Source organism: Megalops cyprinoides, chromosome 11 (assembly GCF_013368585.1).
Source record: "Megalops cyprinoides isolate fMegCyp1 chromosome 11, fMegCyp1.pri, whole genome shotgun sequence".
Lineage (NCBI taxonomy): Eukaryota > Metazoa > Chordata > Actinopteri > Elopiformes > Megalopidae > Megalops > Megalops cyprinoides.
The window spans coordinates 34489100-34508904 of record NC_050593.1 but is presented as its reverse complement, the minus strand read 5'-3'; the positions used below and the strand labels follow the sequence as shown (position 1 = coordinate 34508904).

Here is a 19805-nt window from a genome sequence, read left to right as displayed (position 1 = left end):
GGCGGCTCTTCCCTACAAAGACTTAACCTCACTTATATCGTGTCGCTTTCAGTTTCCCGTTTGTGAATCTCCACAGAACCAGAGCCTGCTAAGAGTGTTTCAGGAATGCTCTCCCAGCTATTTCTGCTATTGTATTCTGCATGGAAAAATAAGGAATATTTGCGGGGTTTACATAAAAGACAATTTATATCATTGCCAAGCCGGCATTTTGAGGCTTTTACGTGTGAAATTTAAGACATTCAGGGTGCTATTTGAAAGACAGGTTTATCTTAAAATGTGGTTATTTCATGAGGCTGTTTACTGATCTGAATTATTTTGTGAAATAATTTGAAGAGAATTAATACACAATAAATAAAATAAATACATTATGAGTGCGTCGTACGTGTTTAGTTTATGGCTGTATAGTTTTATTCAGATCTGCTTCAAATTTACGCTGGTTGGTAGCGAAATAACTGTTGACAACTGTCATTTTATACACAGTTTTTTACGTTATCAGTTGTAAAGCCAGCCACCAGGACACAAAAGGAAATGAAAATAATTTTCTTCTAAATAATTGCCTTCTGGTCAATTTAACCTCGCCGTTCTGAAAGAGGTTGTCTAAATGAGATTCGTGCCCCTAACGTGTTCCCAGGCCCGGGCCCGCACTCTAATTATTCCCTGGGTTTTTCTTTAGAATCGGACGCTGCACTGGGTAAGCACAAAGAACCCAGAGAGCATCCTTGAACCTTTTCAGTGCGGGGCTACTGATATTCAAATAACATGCAAGAGCCATTTGACTGCGCTGCGACATAAGCATTTCAAATTCAACATTTGCATACATCTTTTTCTTTTCAGAAGGAAAGAAACAGTTGGCCTTCCACAAAATCACATCAAGTGTTGTGTTTCTGAAAGCTTAAAACTGTTTACGCGCAGCTCTGAATTTCTATCTCTGCGTTTGACATGCAGATTTAAGCAGTTAATTTGGACAATTAAAGCACATATTCAAGGGATCTTTGTCACCATATCCCCGCGAGGTTCCCGAAGGGATGCGAGGCCGGACAAATGATGTGTCGGAGATTAATTAGATATTTGATAAGACACGAATCCCTGACCGGGAATACAAGACTCATGGGGCTGTTATGTGCTCCAAATCATAATTAATAACATTTACGAAGATTTTCATTTGGGCATTAAATGTCTGTTCCGGGGTGTTAGCGACTGATGTATTGCACGGAGCAAACGTTCGACAATGTGTGATTGCCTTTAACAGCAGGGTGCGACTTATTTGCGGGTAGAAACAAGTTGTTTGTCTGCGTTTTACATTTGAAATTTTTTTTTTATATTACAGACATTTTTACACATTACAATTGCAAACTCAATAGAGTTGCAACTGCAAACGTCGATAGAAAATATTGGTTGCATTACTAAGATTATCCCTTTTGAATCGACCCAGTTCAACCACTAAAGCTATATAAGGCAAACATTAGACATGTTGAAGATAACGTAAAATAAATACGTAAATAATCTTCCCAATTAAATAAACGAATGCTGCGAATTTGGTGTAAGTCTCTTTAATTTTTTTTTCTTCAGAAAATCAAAGGCTTATTATACTTTCGTTCTTATACAAATAAACGTTTATAATGTAATATAATAACGCTGTAACGTTTATAATATCTTTAGAATCAAGAAAAGAAATTGTTTATTTTTAAATAGCCGTTTACGTACATACTGTAATTCACAAAGTGCGTCGGAAGCAAAGGTAACTCCCTGAATTTCAGGAACCCAACCACAGACAAGACAATCATAATTAACATTCACAAGAAAATAATAACATGTTCCGCATTAACATTGTATGTACAGAATGGCAACTTTACATATAGTTCCACGAAGTTCATTGGATTGCTCACCTTTTGCGCATTGATCCTTACAAAAAAATCAAGCGTTTAAGATCTTATATGCGGGATGCTTGGTATGGTATGACATACAAGTTGCCATTCTTATATAACATAGGTCATTATGCAGGCTATTTCGTATGGGTTTTATTAAGGGCTTTTAAAATATTCTTAAATTACGGTGCATTGTGAGGTGTCTTGAACTTAAAAAAAAGTTTTGCGTTGAAAATATGAAATGTATTCGTCTTGAAAAGACCGCATTTCGCAGCCTTCAGTGTTTCAAATCCCAGACCCGTTTTTTTTTCTAAACAAAATGTGCCATTTTCGTTGAATTGTTTATTTGTTATATTCGAGGTCATTTGCGTGTCGTTATTATGGCTCCTAGCCATTTATGAGTCGTTGTGTGGAGATGAGTCCTTGATGGTGACTCTGCCGGAGTTTACTCCCTCTAAAATGAGTTCCGGGGACTCCGACCTGGGGGTCTCCAGGTTGCTGGTGTCGGTGTCGCTGTCGCTGCCCTTCTTGCCGCCTCCTCCGGCGGTGTGAGTTTTAATGTGCTTGCTCAAATGGTCGCTCCTCATGAAGCGTTTATTGCACACCGGACACGCAAACCTTTTCTCTCCGGTGTGAGTGCGAAGGTGCCTCTGCAGTTCGTCGGATCTCGTGAACCTTTTACCACAGAAAAGCCAGTTACAGACAAACGGCCGTTCGCCGGTGTGCCATCTCAGATGGGCCTTAAGGTGAGACGTTTTGCCGTACACCTTGCCACAGCCAGGTATGTGACAACTGTGTAGTCCTTTTCTTCGAAGGCTGGCTCCAGCAGGCCCCAGTCTCTCGGCCTCTTGACAGTTCGGGCAGTCGCACGTTGCCCTGCCGGAGTACCTCCGGGAGGACCTCGATGAGCTTCCTATTCCAGAGCTCGCTCCTGATATCATGGTGTTAGCCGCGGAAGAGTCCGTGTATGAGGGAATCACGGTTTTGAATCCTTCCTGTGTCAACAGGTGCTGGCTTGTGGACAGGAGGTGAGACGCTGTGGGGCTTATTCCGGTGGAGCTGAAAGCGGAGTGCGTCAAACTGGAAAAATCGGGGTTATACCCACCCAGCTGAGAGTGTATGGCTTGGGGAGTTCCGGAGTGCAAAGACGTCTGCAGGGTGCTGGCTGGATTCTGGACCTCGAGCCAGGAGCTCGCGTTGCTGTGAACGTCCCACCAAGAGGACGCCCCGTTAGCAACTTCGGTCGAGATGGTCGAGTGAAAGCCGGACTTGTACCACGACTCGTACGGGTGCGCCATCCCTACCCGCGGGTACAGGCTCTCCGCTGAAGTGTGAACTTTGGAGATGAAGGCTGACTGTCCCGACTCCTGCGACGACACCGTCGCCGAGTTCGAAAAAATACTGCTGTACTCTGTCGTGAACGCGGATGATGTCGGGGAGGTAGAGGCTAGGCAAAACGCGCTGTTATTCGCGCCACTCGTGGATGTTAGTCCGGTCGATGCTCTGCTCGTAGCCACGGTGAATCCCGGGAGGCTTGATCCCAGGTTACAGCTCGAGGAAGATCTTTTCCAAGGATGAAATCCCCCCTTGGCAAAAGCGCTGGAGTCGGGCAGAGTGGTAAGGGGACTGGTGTTACCGATTTTGTTGCAGGTTGCAGCCAGCATGGCCAAAGGAGTAGTCCCAAATCGTGGTTCTTCCTAACGAGAGAGAAGTTTGCAGACTTTGATCTCACTAGTCAAACGGCAGAACAAATGGGAAACTTTTAAAGTTGCTATGTTTTGCAATTATAAACGTGGTCATCAGCAGTAATCGACGAGGATACGTCGGAGTGTGCAAAGCAACGTACCTGATTCAAATAAAAGGCTATATCCGTTTTTTAAATACATAATTTAGATTTTCTCGCAATGCTAGACTGGCGCAGAAGGGGAAGCACGCCGCGCCTGAAAGGCATTCAGTTTACGGCAATAATTTGCATACATGTTAGCCTACTTTTAATTTTCCTTTGAATGATGCAATTATTTATCGCGCATCGAGATTCTGAAGGAAACCCAGTGTCACTTTACGTCCAACAACGTTCACTAGTCACAGAAAATAAACCAAAACACAAAGAAACTCCAGACAAGAAACATAACAGTTCTGAGACAAAAATATCTATTCACGTGTTAGACTATGTTGGTAACATGCAGCAAATACCTTACGTTATTACGAGCTTCTATGTACGGATTGCAAAATAACTGCTTACCCCAAGTATAGACGTTGCCATAGCCATGGCCTGTCCTGTTTGAATTCGTGAAGTCGAGGAACCGGGGCTTGTTCGGTTCGACTCCAAAAGTCAGCGCTTTTAAGCAGCAACACAACTGTTCGCAAGCTCGGCTCGGAGCTCCAAACTACCTAGTTGTAGAGAGCGCGCTCTTTGAAGTACAGCTGGTCAGAGCGCACAGCCAATCTAAACGCTGCAAGCGCAGGAAATAGGAGAGGGTCGGCCAATAAGGTATTCGGAGATGACAGAAGTACCACAGCTTAATGTCCATCAATTACGGTTTCGAGAATCCGTTTCTCAAGCACCAAACGCCTTCTGTTTTAATATCATCTATAAACACACATTTGTCTAATAACGCTCCGTCTCTCCATACGGTGCAGATTCCGCCTCAGTATAGCTCTTAAAAAGCTTCACTTCTTTAGGGTATTGGGGAAGAATTAAACTGTTGAAATACTTGGACGTGGGTTTGGTGGTCGGGTGGGTGGGTTTTGGCAGGAGAGGAATTCATATTTTTGGAAGTCGCTACCTTTCCTAATTATTCCACTTCGATATTTCTGTGCTGAAGCAGGCTAGACTAGCTAGCAGTGACAGTAGCGACAACCGCTCCTTGGAGAGGCGCGTGAATGGAATTTATTTTTTATTTATTTTAAAATAGAACATCTACTAGCGAAATTATTTTGAAGCATGTTGTAATTTTACGCATTCATTGCAAAAAGGGAGTATCGAATGATACCTAATTCTACAAATGCAAAGGTAGCGCTAATAATGTATTTATTTAAACATTTAATAGGATCTGCTGAATGAAAACATGTAAACTTAAATATCAGTAACAGCTGCAGAATATCATTCGCTGTAAATGGCACCAAAGTAACCCCAAACGCTTCTGATAAAGATCTCACGTCTCCTTTCTTTTTTGATGTTTTTTTGACTTGAGAAACTGAATGCTCATATTCCTCTGTGGCTCACAAATTGCATTACAATTCTAATCGTGCGTGAACCATGTGAAGCTTACCCACGGCGCTAGTAATCTTCTGTGGAATCAGGTGGACTTTATCAGATCGGGACAGATTCGTCAGAAGAGGAACCGGTACAGAAGACAACAACGTAATTTTCAGGACCTTTCACAACAGGTGAATAATCGGCACTGAGATTCAACTTTTAGGGATGTGTGTGTGCGTGTGTGTATGTGTGTGCGTGCGTGCGTGCGTGTGTCTGCGCTGCGCGCCCGTGCGCGCGTGTGTATGGTCATATGGTTATATATGAGAGTAGGATGTGCTGACCAGCCCAGGGGCAGGAGGGGGGAGGAGTGTTACAATTGTAGACAGACAACGAGGGAAGCGAAAAGTTTTGACTGTCTGACAGAATTTCATAATAACTGAATGCATCAGCACTGAGGGTTGGAAGGACGTTTTCATTGAATTGAATAGACACAAGGCAGATGAAAATTTTGATTTTTTTTTTTTTTTTTTGCGAATGCAACTAATATTCATGGTAAACTTATCAAGTATCAACCCCCTTTCAGTCAACGGTTATGTGTTTTCCATGAGAGACGTTTCTTTTTCTCTCTTTTCATTAGGATCAATGCATTATGCCAATGTGTCGTGCGGGCTGTTAAAACATTTAGGGGTAATGGCATAATGTAACAATGGCCCGCTTCGCAGTGAATCATCGTCCCTTTAAAAGTTAAAGCAATTTTCCAGAGAATGGCGTTCGCCGAAAGCTGTACATTACAGTATTCAAAACGACCAAATAATGCGCCATTATGGAACCTGAATGCTGCCAGTCAGTCCGAGTGCAATTTGTGCAAAGGCGAGTGCCTTAAATCCCCACCTATGGAGAGGTGAATATAAAACAATTTCTTCAAATCCCAGGCGCGGAGCTCGGAAAATTGCTTCATTTCTGCAATCATGGCAATTTGACTGGAGTGCAATTAGCCCTATTAAATGTCGATTCTGCATAAACAATTTTGATTGAAATGCAAAAGAGCAGAAGACCTTATGAAAAGAAAGCGTTTGTGTATGTGTCTGTAAAGGTTTCTATCTATCTATCTATCTATCTATCTATCTATCTACTGTAATAGAAAGACAAACAGGCAGATAAATAGATAGATAGATTGATAGATAGATTTCCAGTTTCCATTCACAAATTATTTACTAACATAACATAAATTTAAGTGATATATTTAAGTCCTCATCCTAGAACATCGGATAGCGTGCCGGATTACAATACCATTTAATCACTAAAATCTGAACAAGCAATATCTTAATTTTCAGAGGTCTTTGCTTCTTCTATTACAGAAATAAGTCCTGATCATGTGACAGCGATGCGAAGATTAATCTCAAAGGAGAGCGGAGTTTTAATTAGACGAATGATTCTCAGAATATACGACATTCGTCTTGATGTTCACATGCTCCTGAGTACAGAGCGATTTGAAAGAGGATACGTCAAAGAAACAGCAGCAACCATGATAAAATAAAAATTAATGCTGTCTATGTGTATTGAATATTTGAATGTGGTGTGTACAATTGTATATAAAGAATGCATTCCTTACAGATTCGCCTATCATCCTTAAATATGTGGCCAATATTAAATTAGACCCATGGCCTATTATTTACCCCTTTGAATTTGACCCCTATTCTTTTTATACGTCACAACTGTACAGGTATGCAAATCACATAATAGAATGGCAATAATTTCAATTAAATCGTATGCGAGGCAATTGCACTTCATTTTACAATTTTGTTGTAACCTTCAAAACACCCGAATTGCTTATTGTATTCCTTTTATTATTTAGAAGGGAACCAGGGCCATTGAGCAGTGTGGGTTAACGCTTCACGTTCAACCACCAGCGAGCACTTTTCTAGTGGCAATTAGGAGCCTATTACAAGACATTAGACTGATCAATGTACCTTAAACAATGCCAATGATTTATTTGGTCCGAACAAAAACGGTCTGCATCCTTTGTGGTGAGGCTGAGTGGGGGTACATCCATCACGACGTTAAACAACAAAAGATAAATGATTAATCCAGACCCATTCATTTTAATACGTGGTAGAAAGGGATTTCGATTTGCTTCATTTCTACATTATTATGGTCTCGTTTTCGGTATGTTAAACGACCCTGGGTGCTGGACTGAAGAAACATGTGAACGGAACTCCAGACTGGTTGCTGAACGGATTGATTTGTTGTTTCGCTATGGGGGGAAAGGCTTGTTTTAAAACAATTGACCACATCATCTTAAAATGCCATGGGAGCGCCCACCTTTTAATCTGAAGTACCTGCATTGATTTAAGGTTTAAAACATATTATTAAATAAAATAAGACAGTATGTAAATGAATCTCCAGCTCACAATAAGCAGATGTTTCAAGTTCCAGACGTGTCTGTGAAATGCTTTTGAAGATGATACAGCGTGTACTGGAATTAAAAGCAGATCAATGCAAATCTAAAACAAAGCGTAGACCAGCGTATAGACTAGTCTTCACAGTTAATAGTTGATATATATAGCCGTGTTTTTTTTATAATACAAATCAACAAATCTTACAAATACAAATCTTAACTTGTCGATGGATTTATATGTTAGTGTTCACACAAAATATATATATTTTTTTTGTTGGGCAAAGGCTTGTGGCATGTGTTACACTCTCTGCAAAACCACTGTGCAAAAATGAAATTGTAGAAATGTGTTTATTTGCATATGCAAATGGCACAGTATCTTGTGGTTTTCCATTAAATGTGGATGTAGTCAAGCGGTTTCTCTTTTGTTATTGCAATGTTACATGTGATGTCAGCAAGCCTCTGTGTGTCTTTTTGAGCAGAGCGTTGATACAGGCGATTACATCATTCGCGTGCTGTATACACACTATTTTTTTTTTACTTTGGAAGGATTGTGCGCGTGTATGGCAAGCATTTGAGCTGATGAAGTTCAGCTGTCCAAAAGAAAAAAGCTTAAACTCTGTGGTGATAATTCTACAATATTATGTCAGTTTACAACAGCTTTACTAAAATTCAAAGCCAATGCTCATTTTCAGATCAGTTCATAATTTACGATGGTGAGTATGACATATAGATAACAGACATCCAATACGAATAAGAATTTAGAGAGGTTTTAGGAGACGCGTTGTAATGTGTCTCTGACAATATGCCAGTAATTGAGATGATTCATTTGACTGGTGCTGGTTATTTTTTCGTGGCCCATATCGTGCCATTGCAAGCCACTTTGAACCTTTTCAAAAATCTGTTCGCCTGAGATTAACTCAAAGATAACAAGAATGCAACAAGACGGAACCCTGATGAATACAGCTAGCTGTGTATAAGAGCGCTTGACATACCAACGACAACCTGTGCGGAATGCAATACGATCTCCTTCATAAAATAGTTTTCTTCATATAGCTTACATCTATGATAACACGTCGACCACTGTCTCAGATTGGGCACAAATAAACGCCAGTCTAATATGATTTAAATTGTCTTATAATGTGGAAGCTTTTAGCAAAGCTTCAAAGTTGGGTTGCCTGATGTAAGATTGTATCACCTTGTTCTTACTTCGGTATGTGAGATACACCTGTTATAATTGAAAGCGTTTCTTGAGGTGTTAATTAACGCACTCAGCCAACCTACCTGCATGTCATGAGTATAATTCTTGCATAAACCCACAATTCATTTACTTTTAGTAGGGCTTTTTGTTCATGGCTCAACTTACCAGCCCATATTTTATCCATGTTGCGACAGGTAGAATGGAATGGACTTTTTTTATTCTGAACAAAGAAGAATCTCTACCGTGCATTAAAATAATGGTAATTTTTAATCTAAAGCAGTGTGAGCTAAACCAAGAATACAACCGAGGCAAATGTATAAATACTATTGGCCTGTGTGTTTGATTGATCATTGTGTGCGCAAATACGCAGCATTCGTCAGATTTAAAATACAACAGTTCAACAGTACGCAGTCGTTTGTTTTCATATTATTGCTGTTTACAACCATTATTTTCACTCTTTTAATATGTGAAATATGCTTCCGCTTTAAGTTAATAATAAACCTAATGCAGGTAGCAGCATGAAAATATCATCTTGAAGATAGTTTGCACCTCAGATCTGAGGGGGGAAATACTGTAATTGATTAACTAGGCCTATCAATTGAACTATCAGAACTGATAAGTGTAAAACGCATTTAGAAGCTTTATAATGTACATTATTCAGGTCTTAAAAAGCTTACAAAGTGTAGTGAAAGAGAGTGAGTAACTCATGTAACACAACCCTTGCAGAGTAGCAGGCACCTGCTTAACGCATCGCAACCTGTGCGGATCATTACTTTCGCTTTTGTCAAATACCTTGTAAAACCTCACTACTGTCATCCATGAGCGTTATTATTATGAGATGTGTCTCAGATAAACTGTTATAAAAAATCTGCATTGCCTTATAATGCTCATTATTAATGTGAATTAGAACTTGCTCCACTGAGCGAAATTGCTTCACTTAGTGAAATTCTGAATAAGGATGAGAAATAATGCGCGTTTTTCATCAGTGGCTTAATGAACATGCCCGAGCGCCATGTTCTGCATGTATTTGGTTTCTCATAGCATAGTGATATAATGGAAACATGTCAGTCACAGGGCATTGCAAAGGTGCGAGGCATTCTGTACCAGCCTATAGGCTTATGGGAATGCAGTGTGTTACATTCTGTGGCCGTGGTGATCAATGCCTGCATGTTCAAGTATAGCAGAGGTGTGTCTTTTTTTGCTCAGCTTTGATGAAGCACCTGAATGCATTGTGAGTGTATTGATACAAAAATAATGAATTATTGATTTTTTTATTTATGTGTTTTGTGCATACGATCACATCTGCTCTTGCCAGCCTACAGTCACCCGTACAGTAGTTGTAATATACCAGGCATGCATAATGGCACAGTGTGTCCAAATATCACAAAATATTTTAACAATCGATTATTTGACAACGCATAATATCCGTGTTGGTGGGCGTAGCTATTTCATTGTAAATATTTATTGTTATTAGCTTTATTACTTTCCTTTTCCATTCGATATCTACATCAAAAGATTTTTCTGAAAGCTGTCACAATTGGACTGCGTGCGTGGGTGTGACTGACATAACGCATTTCTTCTGCTGTTAGTGTCTTTTAACCCAAAGCGTCTTGTACACTGAGATAAATCAAAGTTTATTGACACCGGTTCACGAATCACGTTTTATCATACGGCCAATACGTTTCTTCGTCAATGAAAGTGGGAGCATCGCTAGCCGTGTAACCAAGGTCCAACGCTGAATGCCTGACGACTGTTGGCCAAGATCATTCAAGCATTCAGCGTTTTGAAAGTGGCAGTACAGCTGTTATGATCATTACCACTTAATACAGCAAATGCACTGAACGCAGGCTACACTCTTACAGCCGTGGAAATGTGCTGACGTCGCCTCATATTACGCAGTGACGCAGCCCTAAACGTGTGCACGTTTCACCCAATCAGAACGCGAGGCCCCACAGACTCTTCCGGTCTACAGCTTCTCTTTCCTCCTTTGCTTTCCAGTGGTCTGCCGCGTGCACGTTCGCACAGTTACAAACCTATTAATAGCCCGGAGAAAATATTATATTTGAAGGTGAATTTGAGTATTATCAGATTGATAAACACATAATTGTACGCAGTACTGTCTGTATTCCTTTGTATGTGTTTTGCATGATGTAGAAACCCACGTTTACCGGTGCGCTAGCTAGCTAGCAGCCGGGAATGTATGGCTAGCTGGCTAGCTGGGAGACAGGGCCCGTGTGTGACACATGGGTTTTCTTTCCCAGATCTCCTTCTAGCCACATGTTAACAGTCACAATCAACAATCAGATGACCGTGCGTTCTAGTTAGCTAGCTGTACGTGGAATCTCAGTCCTCTTCCTGAAAAGATGTGAGCTGTCGCGGCAGGGAGTCAGTTTCTGAATGCTGTGAATATCAGATAGCAAGAAAGCTAACGTTAGCTAAGTGGCCAAATGGTAAATATAGAACCTGGAGAGGTCAGCGTTTCATCTTTCATGTCTGACAGATGCACCCGCTATTTTAAGGACATGACTGAGTGTAGTGTGGTCGATTTCAGTTATCTGTCACACGTTGTTATCTAGCTACGTTGGTTGCTACTAAGGTTTGCTAGCTAGCTATTAAAATTCGGTTTAAAATGTGTCTATAGGCGGTTTTCTTGCAATACCTCTGGTGTTACAGTAGCTAAATTACAACATGGCTCCTAAAAAGGTGTGTTTGTACCGGCTTGACGTGAGAATGAATGGGATGACGATGATGGCGTGGTCACTAAAGTGGAATATTGTCCATTTCAGATGCCTCCGAAGAAGGCAGGTGATGGACCAAAGCAGCCGCCACTGATTGGACGATTTGGGACCTCGCTGAAGATCGGAATTGTTGGATTGCCAAATGTTGGGTACGTTGGTGGTCCATCCCTCAGAAAAGAAACGTCAGATTTAGGTGACGGGGCAACTGCGTGTAAGAATGATGAAATGGGTGAAATACTCGTTTCAGATCTGTGAAATGAGACGCAACGTGCAGCTCTTAAGTGCTTGCATGAATTGTATGGACAGTGCTGACTCCCTGTAAAAACATTTAAAGTCCTTCTACCCCCCCCCCCCCCCCCCCTTCCTCTGTTGGAGGACCTTTCCACCTGTGATGTGTCCTAAATTTTCTGAGTGTCATTTCTCTTTACCTTTCCAGGTATTAATTCTTGTTGCTTGTTTTTTTTTTTTTGTTTTTGCTCGCTTGTATAATTTTTTGTTGACAGTTTGGTGCAGTAACGGTATGGAGCGTAGGTTTACTGTACTTGGCAGTTATGGCCAGAGTCTGTGTGTAGTGCCGTGACCTCCGATAACACATTGCATATCCGTTTCACATGCCAGTAGTGTTCACCTGTGCATGTGTCAGGGCAGCGGTGTAGAGTTTGCATGCTGTCACACCAATGTGATGCCATTACATAAAAGCTAGGATGCAGTGTAGGAAGTTAGAGCTCTGCATTATATTTACAGTAATGCATGATAAAGGAAGTAAAAACAGGCGCTATCAGTAAAACCTAGCAGCTGTCAGCTGTGTTATGAATTTGAATGTTCTCCTTGGTAAAAGTGTCGGAAATATTCCACTTTATCCCCCTGCATTCACTGTGGCTCCTGGCTGGGCCTGCAGATCCTTGCTGTCTTGGTAACCACGGCCATAAGTGTACGCTTTTTTCCCGGTTGTGAGAGCTCCCAGCCAGATAGACACATGCGCTGGCCGTTTCAACTAAGAAACCCTGGCGCAACCTTTCAGTGTCATTCCTGCCTGCGGGGGGGTGGGGGGGGGGGGTGGAAGAGGAAGCTGCATGACAACTGCTCCTGTTATTCCAGGAGGATGGGGCTTCCTGCTGGGAAAAGGGTGACAAAGCTTTCTAGGGTGTCCCTGTGCTGTGCATTGGGCAGGAGTTACGCCAGCACAGGCAGGATCACGTGCTGCTGTTACAGGCACAGCAGAGGCTGGGAGCTCCGCTCCAGAGAGCCCGTGGGGTTGGGTGGATGGCGTTTGTTCTGGCTCAGCCCCTTCATTTGTTAGTCCTGTCCATTTGTCATAGTCTCAACAGGAAGTAGCTGCACCTGGCCTGTGTCTTTGTGGTCCCGCAGAGGAAATGGATTACAGAGTCCAGGCTGTGGTTTGACTGAGCAGTAGCCTGCAGCGCTGTCGCCACAGTGACGGCATCTCAGTCATGATTCACTGGGCTTCTGGATGGCATATTACATCATCACCCAGCTGCCTCATCATGAACACAAGCTGCACTTAAGCCTCTCAGATGCTGATGTGGAGAAGCCATTTAGTGACAGTTGTACATCAGTCACTTTCTTGTTACAAGAGGCAGTGTACAAAGGGAGTATCGCACTGTGCACAGGTACCACTAAAGTGAATGAACATTGACCTTGACAGAGAGCAAAGAAAACAAGATAAAAGTCATGGGGATAATGTGGTAGCATAGCAATCTCACCAGCCCCATCAGTTGTTATAATCTCTTCATTTTCAGTGACCTGTTGAACCCTGCTAATATAAGTCCTTGTGTAGCGGAACACAGTCCTGCCATTTTGAATGCAAACCAGTCTCTAATTTGAAGGTCTCTCTAAAACAAGCTGGACCCTGGCCATGCTGCAGTGAATTTTCCCATTGCTTACTGAGAGTGAAGGATCCATGTTACATGACGGGGCAGCTTTCTCACTAAGTGATGGTGGCTTCAAACATAGCTATTTGCACTTGGCTTAAAGTAGGGCTGAGTGCTATTTCTCACTGCTGTTATTGTGTTCACAGTCTGGGAAGATGAACAGGACCCTCGGTACATGCAATGTCATGATGTCCTGACGGTAGCGTTTTTCATGACTCTGGGTTTTTTTCAGGGTTTACACTCAAGTCTACACAATGCTGTCAGAGCTCACCTTCAGATAAAAGCAGATTCTGACGGCTGCATTGATCCTTGCTGTGCTTTTTCCCACGGCAGGAAGTCGACCTTCTTTAACGTCCTGACAAAAAGCCAGGCGGCGGCAGAAAACTTCCCGTTCTGCACGATCGATCCAAATGAAAGCAGAGTGCCCATCCCCGATGAGCGCTTCGACTTCCTCTGCCAGTACCACAAGCCTGCCAGGTAAGAGGCACAGCTGCGCACAGCGTAAGGTGTGGCGTAGTGGTAACGAGTAGGGCTAGTAACCGAGAGGTTGCTGGTTTGATTCCCCGCTGGGGCTCTGCTTTTGCAATCTTGAGCAAGGTGCTGAGCCTACAACTGCCTCAGTAAATATCCAGCTGTATAAATGGATAAAATTTTGAGGTGGTTATGAATTTGCTCTTGAAAAGAGAGGAGGGGATGGGATGAGTGAGTGAACTATCTGTGAGTGCCTGTCACTGCTGAAGGAGCAGCTGGAGTCAGTTCTCCTGTGTGCTGAGTGAGTGGGATAGGGGAGTCTCTCCTGTGTGCTGAGTGAGTGGGATGGGGGAGTCTCTCCTGTGTGCTGAGTGAGTGGAATGGGGGAGTCTCTTCTGTGTGAGTGGGACAGCCCGTGAGAGCCTGAGTCTTATGCACTGCCTCAGTGACTGGAGCCCAGTGAGCCGTCTCTCAGACTCTAGACACCAGGAGCTCACATTTAATCCAAGTTCACCAATATCTGTCTGACAAGGTCGCCATTTTGTTGTTTATTTACTGTATATGGGAATATGATATTTGTGAAAGTGAACAGTAAGGCTGGAATCTGAGTTTGTGCGAATGAGTGAGCTGTTTCCTCTGCAGCAAAGTGCCGGCGTTCCTGAACGTGGTGGACATCGCTGGGCTGGTGAAGGGAGCTCATGCCGGGCAGGGCCTGGGGAACGCCTTCCTGTCTCACATCAGCGCCTGCGATGGCATATTCCACATGACGCGTAAGTCACTGCCCCTGCGCACACGCACACACAAACACCGCATACACAAACCTCAGCCTTCTCACTCGCGCACACGCACACGCACACACAAACACCGCATACACAAACCCCAGCCTTCTCACTCGCGCACACGCACACGCACACGCACACACACACACACCGCATACACAAACCCCAGCCTTCTCACTCGCACACACGCACACACAAACACCGCATACACAAACCCCAGCCTTCTCACTCGCGCACACGCACACACACACGCACACACAAACACCGCATACACAAACCCCAGCCTTCTCACTCGCACACACGCACACACAAACACCGCATACACAAACCCCAGCCTTCTCACTCGCGCACACGCACACACACACGCACACACAAACACCGCATACACAAACCCCAGCCTTCTCACTCGCACACACGCACACACAAACACCGCATACACAAACCCCAGCCTTCTCACTCGCGCACACGCACACGCACACGCACACACAAACACCGCATACACAAACCCCAGCCTTCTCACTCGCACACACGCACACACAAACACCGCATACACAAACCCCAGCCTTCTCACTCGCACACACGCACACACAAACACCGCATACACAAACCCCAGCCTTCTCACTCGCGCACACGCACACGCACACGCACACGCACACGCACACGCACACACAAACACCGCATACACAAACCCCAGCCTTCTCACTCGCGCACACGCACACGCACACACACACATGCACATGCACAACCACTGCATGCATGAACACCAGCCTCCACACAGCCACACACAGCTGTACACATGTATGAACAAAGGGCAGAGAACAAAGAGTATGTGAAAAAGAATTAAACCACAGCTTTTGTTTTCATACAAAACCCTAGCGTGAGGAAAGAAAAGTGTGTCTACTCGAGTGAAAAAGGGAAAAAATGAAGAATTGCTATTGACCTGTTAGGTGGATCATTTTATTCAGAGAGAATTATAAAGCTAATATAGCATGATATATTAAATACACATCACAGGAGCAACAAGAACAAAAATATAAGTATAAAGCAACCAGAATTACAGTAAATATGCATCAGACTGAAAAATGGCATTTAAGTGAAAATGTATCCCAGTAAAAACATAGTGCCACATAACTGTTCTTAGGACCAACATACTAAAGTAGACACAGAACAAATATGGCAACTTAGTAAACCGATCTTGCTAACTAAGAGATTGAGTGCTTTTGATTGGTCCTCTGGATCCTCATCACAGGGAGGTCTGTGGTTGAGCTGAGTGCCAGGTTAAAATGCCCACAGTTAGGCTGGGCCTGAGCCCACATTCCTGCCAGGAGTTTCCCTGGATCAGTCACCAGGGAGGGAAAATGGCTGCCCTGGGCTTAGAGTGACTTCCAAGGTAAACAGCGCACAATCAGTACCATAGCTGAGGCCCGGGATATGAAAGTGCAGTCTGTGGAGGAAACCTTTTGAAGGTCCCTTTCCACCACAGATTGTTGTAACCCGATCCTTAGATTGCCACTGTATATTATGGTCGGGCGCCACAGAAAAAGGGGTTTATTTTTTATTTTTGCAGTATTTCATAGGAAAATCCATATACTCTTGTCAGGTTAGATCACCTAAATAAGAGTAAGACAGCTGTTCTGAGAGCAGACACGGAATCTGGTCCCAGTTTAAAAACAGCTGACTGCTGTCTTTGAAAGCCCCCCCCCCCCGTTTTGTCTACTTTACATTCTGAGAAAACAGAAATTACTTGATTTTCCTTCTTCGGTGTCGTTGTACAGTTAAGACTAGTGTAGTCAGTCTGGAAAATGGTTAAAAGTGCCTCTTTGTGTTTTAGTACTTACTCTCCCTAATTGCCTGTTGTTGCCTTTAGATTCATAAGCAAAGTAAATCTCTCAAAATGCTTATCAATTGTCATCTCCCTGTGGCAGCATAGAAATTACTTGCTGTTCTCTGTCTGCCGCAAGTTCTTTTGTGTCTTCGACACGGTCTTTGTCTTACACAATTAAAGTGTTACACGCTAGAATAATTCAAATTGCTGGCGCCAAATGGAGCCGGGGATCCTTTTAAAAATAGCTGAATTTGTTTACTGATTGTGCGCTGCTATTGACTTTCCCGTCATGTTGAAAGCGCTCTGATTAGCAAGTGTTAGCGGGCTGCAGCCGCTGAAAGGCCAAATGGACAGTGGTACAATGCAGAGTATTTTTCCCCTCATTGTTCTTGGAGTGTCTCTGCCATGAATTACCCACCGGACAGTATAATGAATGTGTCATTTCTGTCCTGGGGCTATTTTCCAATCGCAGGTCAACAAACTCCCTCTTACGTACTGGCGATGGGCTGCAGTGACTCGCAGTTTCTGTTTGGACTTTGATGGAGAAATATGATGGACTCAGTTAGATTTTAGATATGCAACACACTTATCGCTTAGTGTATTATATTATATACCCATTGCTTATTTTGGATTTGTTATGTTTCTGGGTTAGTCAGCATTTAGACTGCTGATTTATTCTGGTAAGCGACTGCTGTGTTGTCTAGTTCAAGCAATCTGACTAATTTTTTCAGTATCTATCTCGTGTCGGGACGCTCAGGAAGGACTGCAGAGCTGGAATATTTTGTGATACAAGTCTCTTAGTACCTTACAGTTTGTAGAGAGTATAGCCGTGTCTTCTGTGTGCAGGAATAAAAATATTGCAGTGATATTGCAGTCCATAATTATTTCCAGTTTTACGGAAGCCTTACTTAGGAAACAATTGTTCTTTTCCCACCACAAATCAGTGAAACATATCAGAATGCACTTTCCCTAACAAGCCAATTTTAAAAAAGCACAACTGGAAGCTCATTGTTCATTCTGTATAATTGAGGGAGGGGTCAGCGTGGTATGGCAAACTGACATTTCTGTGGATACTGTTTCCATAAACTCTCATCATGTTGATTTCTCTGGGAATTGGGGCACCCTCGAACTGTCAGTGAAGCATCTTTGAGAAGGCCTGTAACGTCTGCATCCCCACTGTGGTTAGCTACACCCAGAGGAGTTGAAGTGAGCACAGCTCTGTCAGCCATCTTTGGACAGACGCGAGTGGAGACGTGTGTGTCAGTCCACGCTGAGAGTGTTTTAGCATAGTGCTGCCTTTCGTGCTTTATTACCCTGGCTGGTGGTTAGCGGTGCCTCTCCTGCCTGAGTCTGGGGCCTTGGCCATGTGCCATAAACCCCTTAGGAACAGTCTGTCTACTGCAGGAACCCTTCTCCCCCATCACAACCTTAAGCCTAGACACTAACAGGACCTGTGTGGGGTTGTTGCATGAAGCTTAAATATTTTGTGTATCAGTTTTAATGCAGGGAGTGTCATCTGAAGGCGTGGAACGGAGACTGCCGCTGTCCATGTCTTTAGTTAGTAGTTGTTTATGGTTGTTAGTTGTTTATTGTGCTGTCCTAGGAGGTGAATGGTAGCCATATTTTTCATAACTTTCAGTTCTTCTTGTACTTTATGGCCTGTGTGAAACCTAACCGTTTCCTCCTCAGCATAGTCTGGCGTTCTCAGGCAAGTCTGTGCTGAAAACCCTCTTTTTTTCCCTCCCATTCACCACCATAGGCTTCATATTTAGCAGTGGGATACCAGCGCGTGGCTCACTTTGACGTTCCTTTAGTTCAGTCCGCAGCAGTCTGCCTTGATTTAGCATTGTTTGTTTTTGTGTGGATTCTGCAGACAGTGAGTTGTTTGTCCTCTCAGTTAAGCGTTAACCGTTTCTGGTTTTGCGTGGTAATTGGGGACACGCCTTATCTGGTGTCACCCAGCACACGCGGCGGCTTGATTACATGCTACAGGAGCTCTTTTCAGTCTGGAGCGGGTATGATTTCCTCGGTGAAAATTAAAAACAGGTTTAACAGAAGGGGCACACGTTACAAATAAAATACAATCTCTCTGACTGCTCCTTGTCAAACCCTTTAACTTCAGTTTTCAGTGTAGGGCTTGTTAGCGTGTGGTCATGTGCCAGGTCTTACACTGGGCAAGAAAAACAGCGGAGAGTTTGGTGAGAGTGTGCAGATCCTCATGAAATGGATCGGAGCTGAATGGTTCGGTAAAACCTGTTCTAGTGTCCAGAAGCTTAGTGTGAAATCAATGCGCTGTACATCTGTGTACCTCTGGAATCACAGTGTACAGCTTCTTTACAGAGATGACATTTTTGTATGCATATGTAGGTTGTACAGTACGGAAAATACAAAATAGAGAAATTAACTTGTGTTCTTCAGCTGGGTGTAGCTTTAAAGTCGGTTTTTCCTGATGAGCAGTTTGGTGACCATGCTCTGTCACTCTGATGTAATCCTCAAATCAGGGGTATAAGACCAGTTCTCAGGACTTCCAAGGAGCACAAGTACTGACTGCTGAGAGCCATACAGTAAGCACACCTAAACATGCCATCTGCCTTTCATTTGTAGCTAACTGAGTCCAACAAGCCACATATGTGTTTTTATGGCTTTTCTCACAGATTAACTGGTCATGGAAGGAAAAAAAGGTGATGAATACAAGAAGAAACTGTTCTCAAGGGTGAGAAATGGAGAGAATAGAGAAAACCAGCATGTGGGGAAACGGATGGCGAGTCTTCCTCTAAACTCCAAAGGGGTCGAGTCTCATCATGCAAGAATATGTAGTGATGACTTCCTTCACGTGTTTCAAAGAATGCCGTTTAATTCTAGTGAAAGTATGCGCTCGCCCAGCTATACAATTACTGTGTGCAGTCAGCACCTCTCCCCATCTCCTTTGGCAGTGGCCCAGGTCCTAGGTGACAGCCTGATTCAAAAATATATGTAATTAAATGGGTAAAGGGGAATGGAAAAGATCTGTCAAAACTGGTAAACTAGACTACTATTGTGCATGGTGTGCTCAGTATCTGTCTGAAGCCTGAGCATGCTCTGGTCATTTTGTAGGTCAGAGGGAACAGAATTAATACAGGTGATTATTAATGTAAATGATTTAGGGGATTGTATGTATGTGCAGGATGTAGAATATGGGGCTACTCACGTAAGTTTAAATATGTTTGTGGCATTATTGATAACTGATTAAAGGCCTCTCAGTGGTTTTAAAAGCAATGAACGTCCGGAGCCCTCGTCTGGGAAATGCTAAAAGCTGTTCGTAAGGACGGTAATTTGTAATGCGGTCGTTCATGCGCGATCTGGAACAGGACACCACTATTTGAAAATCGTGGTGTAATTTCAGTTCCTGTTTGTTCCCTCGAACCCTTGACACCACACTAAGAGCTGCTGGGATCAGTCCG

At 43.2% G+C, this 19805-nt stretch overlaps 2 protein-coding genes across 3 annotated transcripts in view; one reads left to right on the top strand and one right to left on the bottom strand.

The window, feature by feature from the left end:
• Positions 1-2260: 2260 nt before the first annotated feature.
• On the bottom strand, positions 2261-4158 carry LOC118786215 (transcription factor Sp9-like). Its single transcript, XM_036541318.1, has 2 exons — positions 4108-4158; positions 2261-3562 (listed from the first exon to the last, which is right to left on the bottom strand). Exons 1-2 carry the CDS (start codon positions 4132-4134, stop codon positions 2261-2263), a joined length of 1329 nt encoding a protein of 442 aa, XP_036397211.1. The 5' UTR covers positions 4135-4158.
• A 6497-nt stretch (positions 4159-10655) lies between these two features.
• ola1 (Obg-like ATPase 1) overlaps positions 10656-19805 on the top strand; it is a 41632-nt gene continuing 32482 nt past the window's right edge. Inside the window, exons 1-4 of one of the 2 annotated variants that reach the window (XM_036541180.1) lie at positions 10656-10728; positions 11447-11547; positions 13624-13767; positions 14404-14531. In XM_036541180.1, the coding sequence (XP_036397073.1) occupies positions 11447-11547; positions 13624-13767; positions 14404-14531 (373 nt within the window). In that variant the 5' untranslated portion in view covers positions 10656-10728. Of the gene's footprint in view, positions 10729-11223; positions 11364-11446; positions 11548-13623; positions 13768-14403; positions 14532-19805 lie in introns of those variants that run through there. The other variant, XM_036541179.1, reaches the window with a different exon arrangement.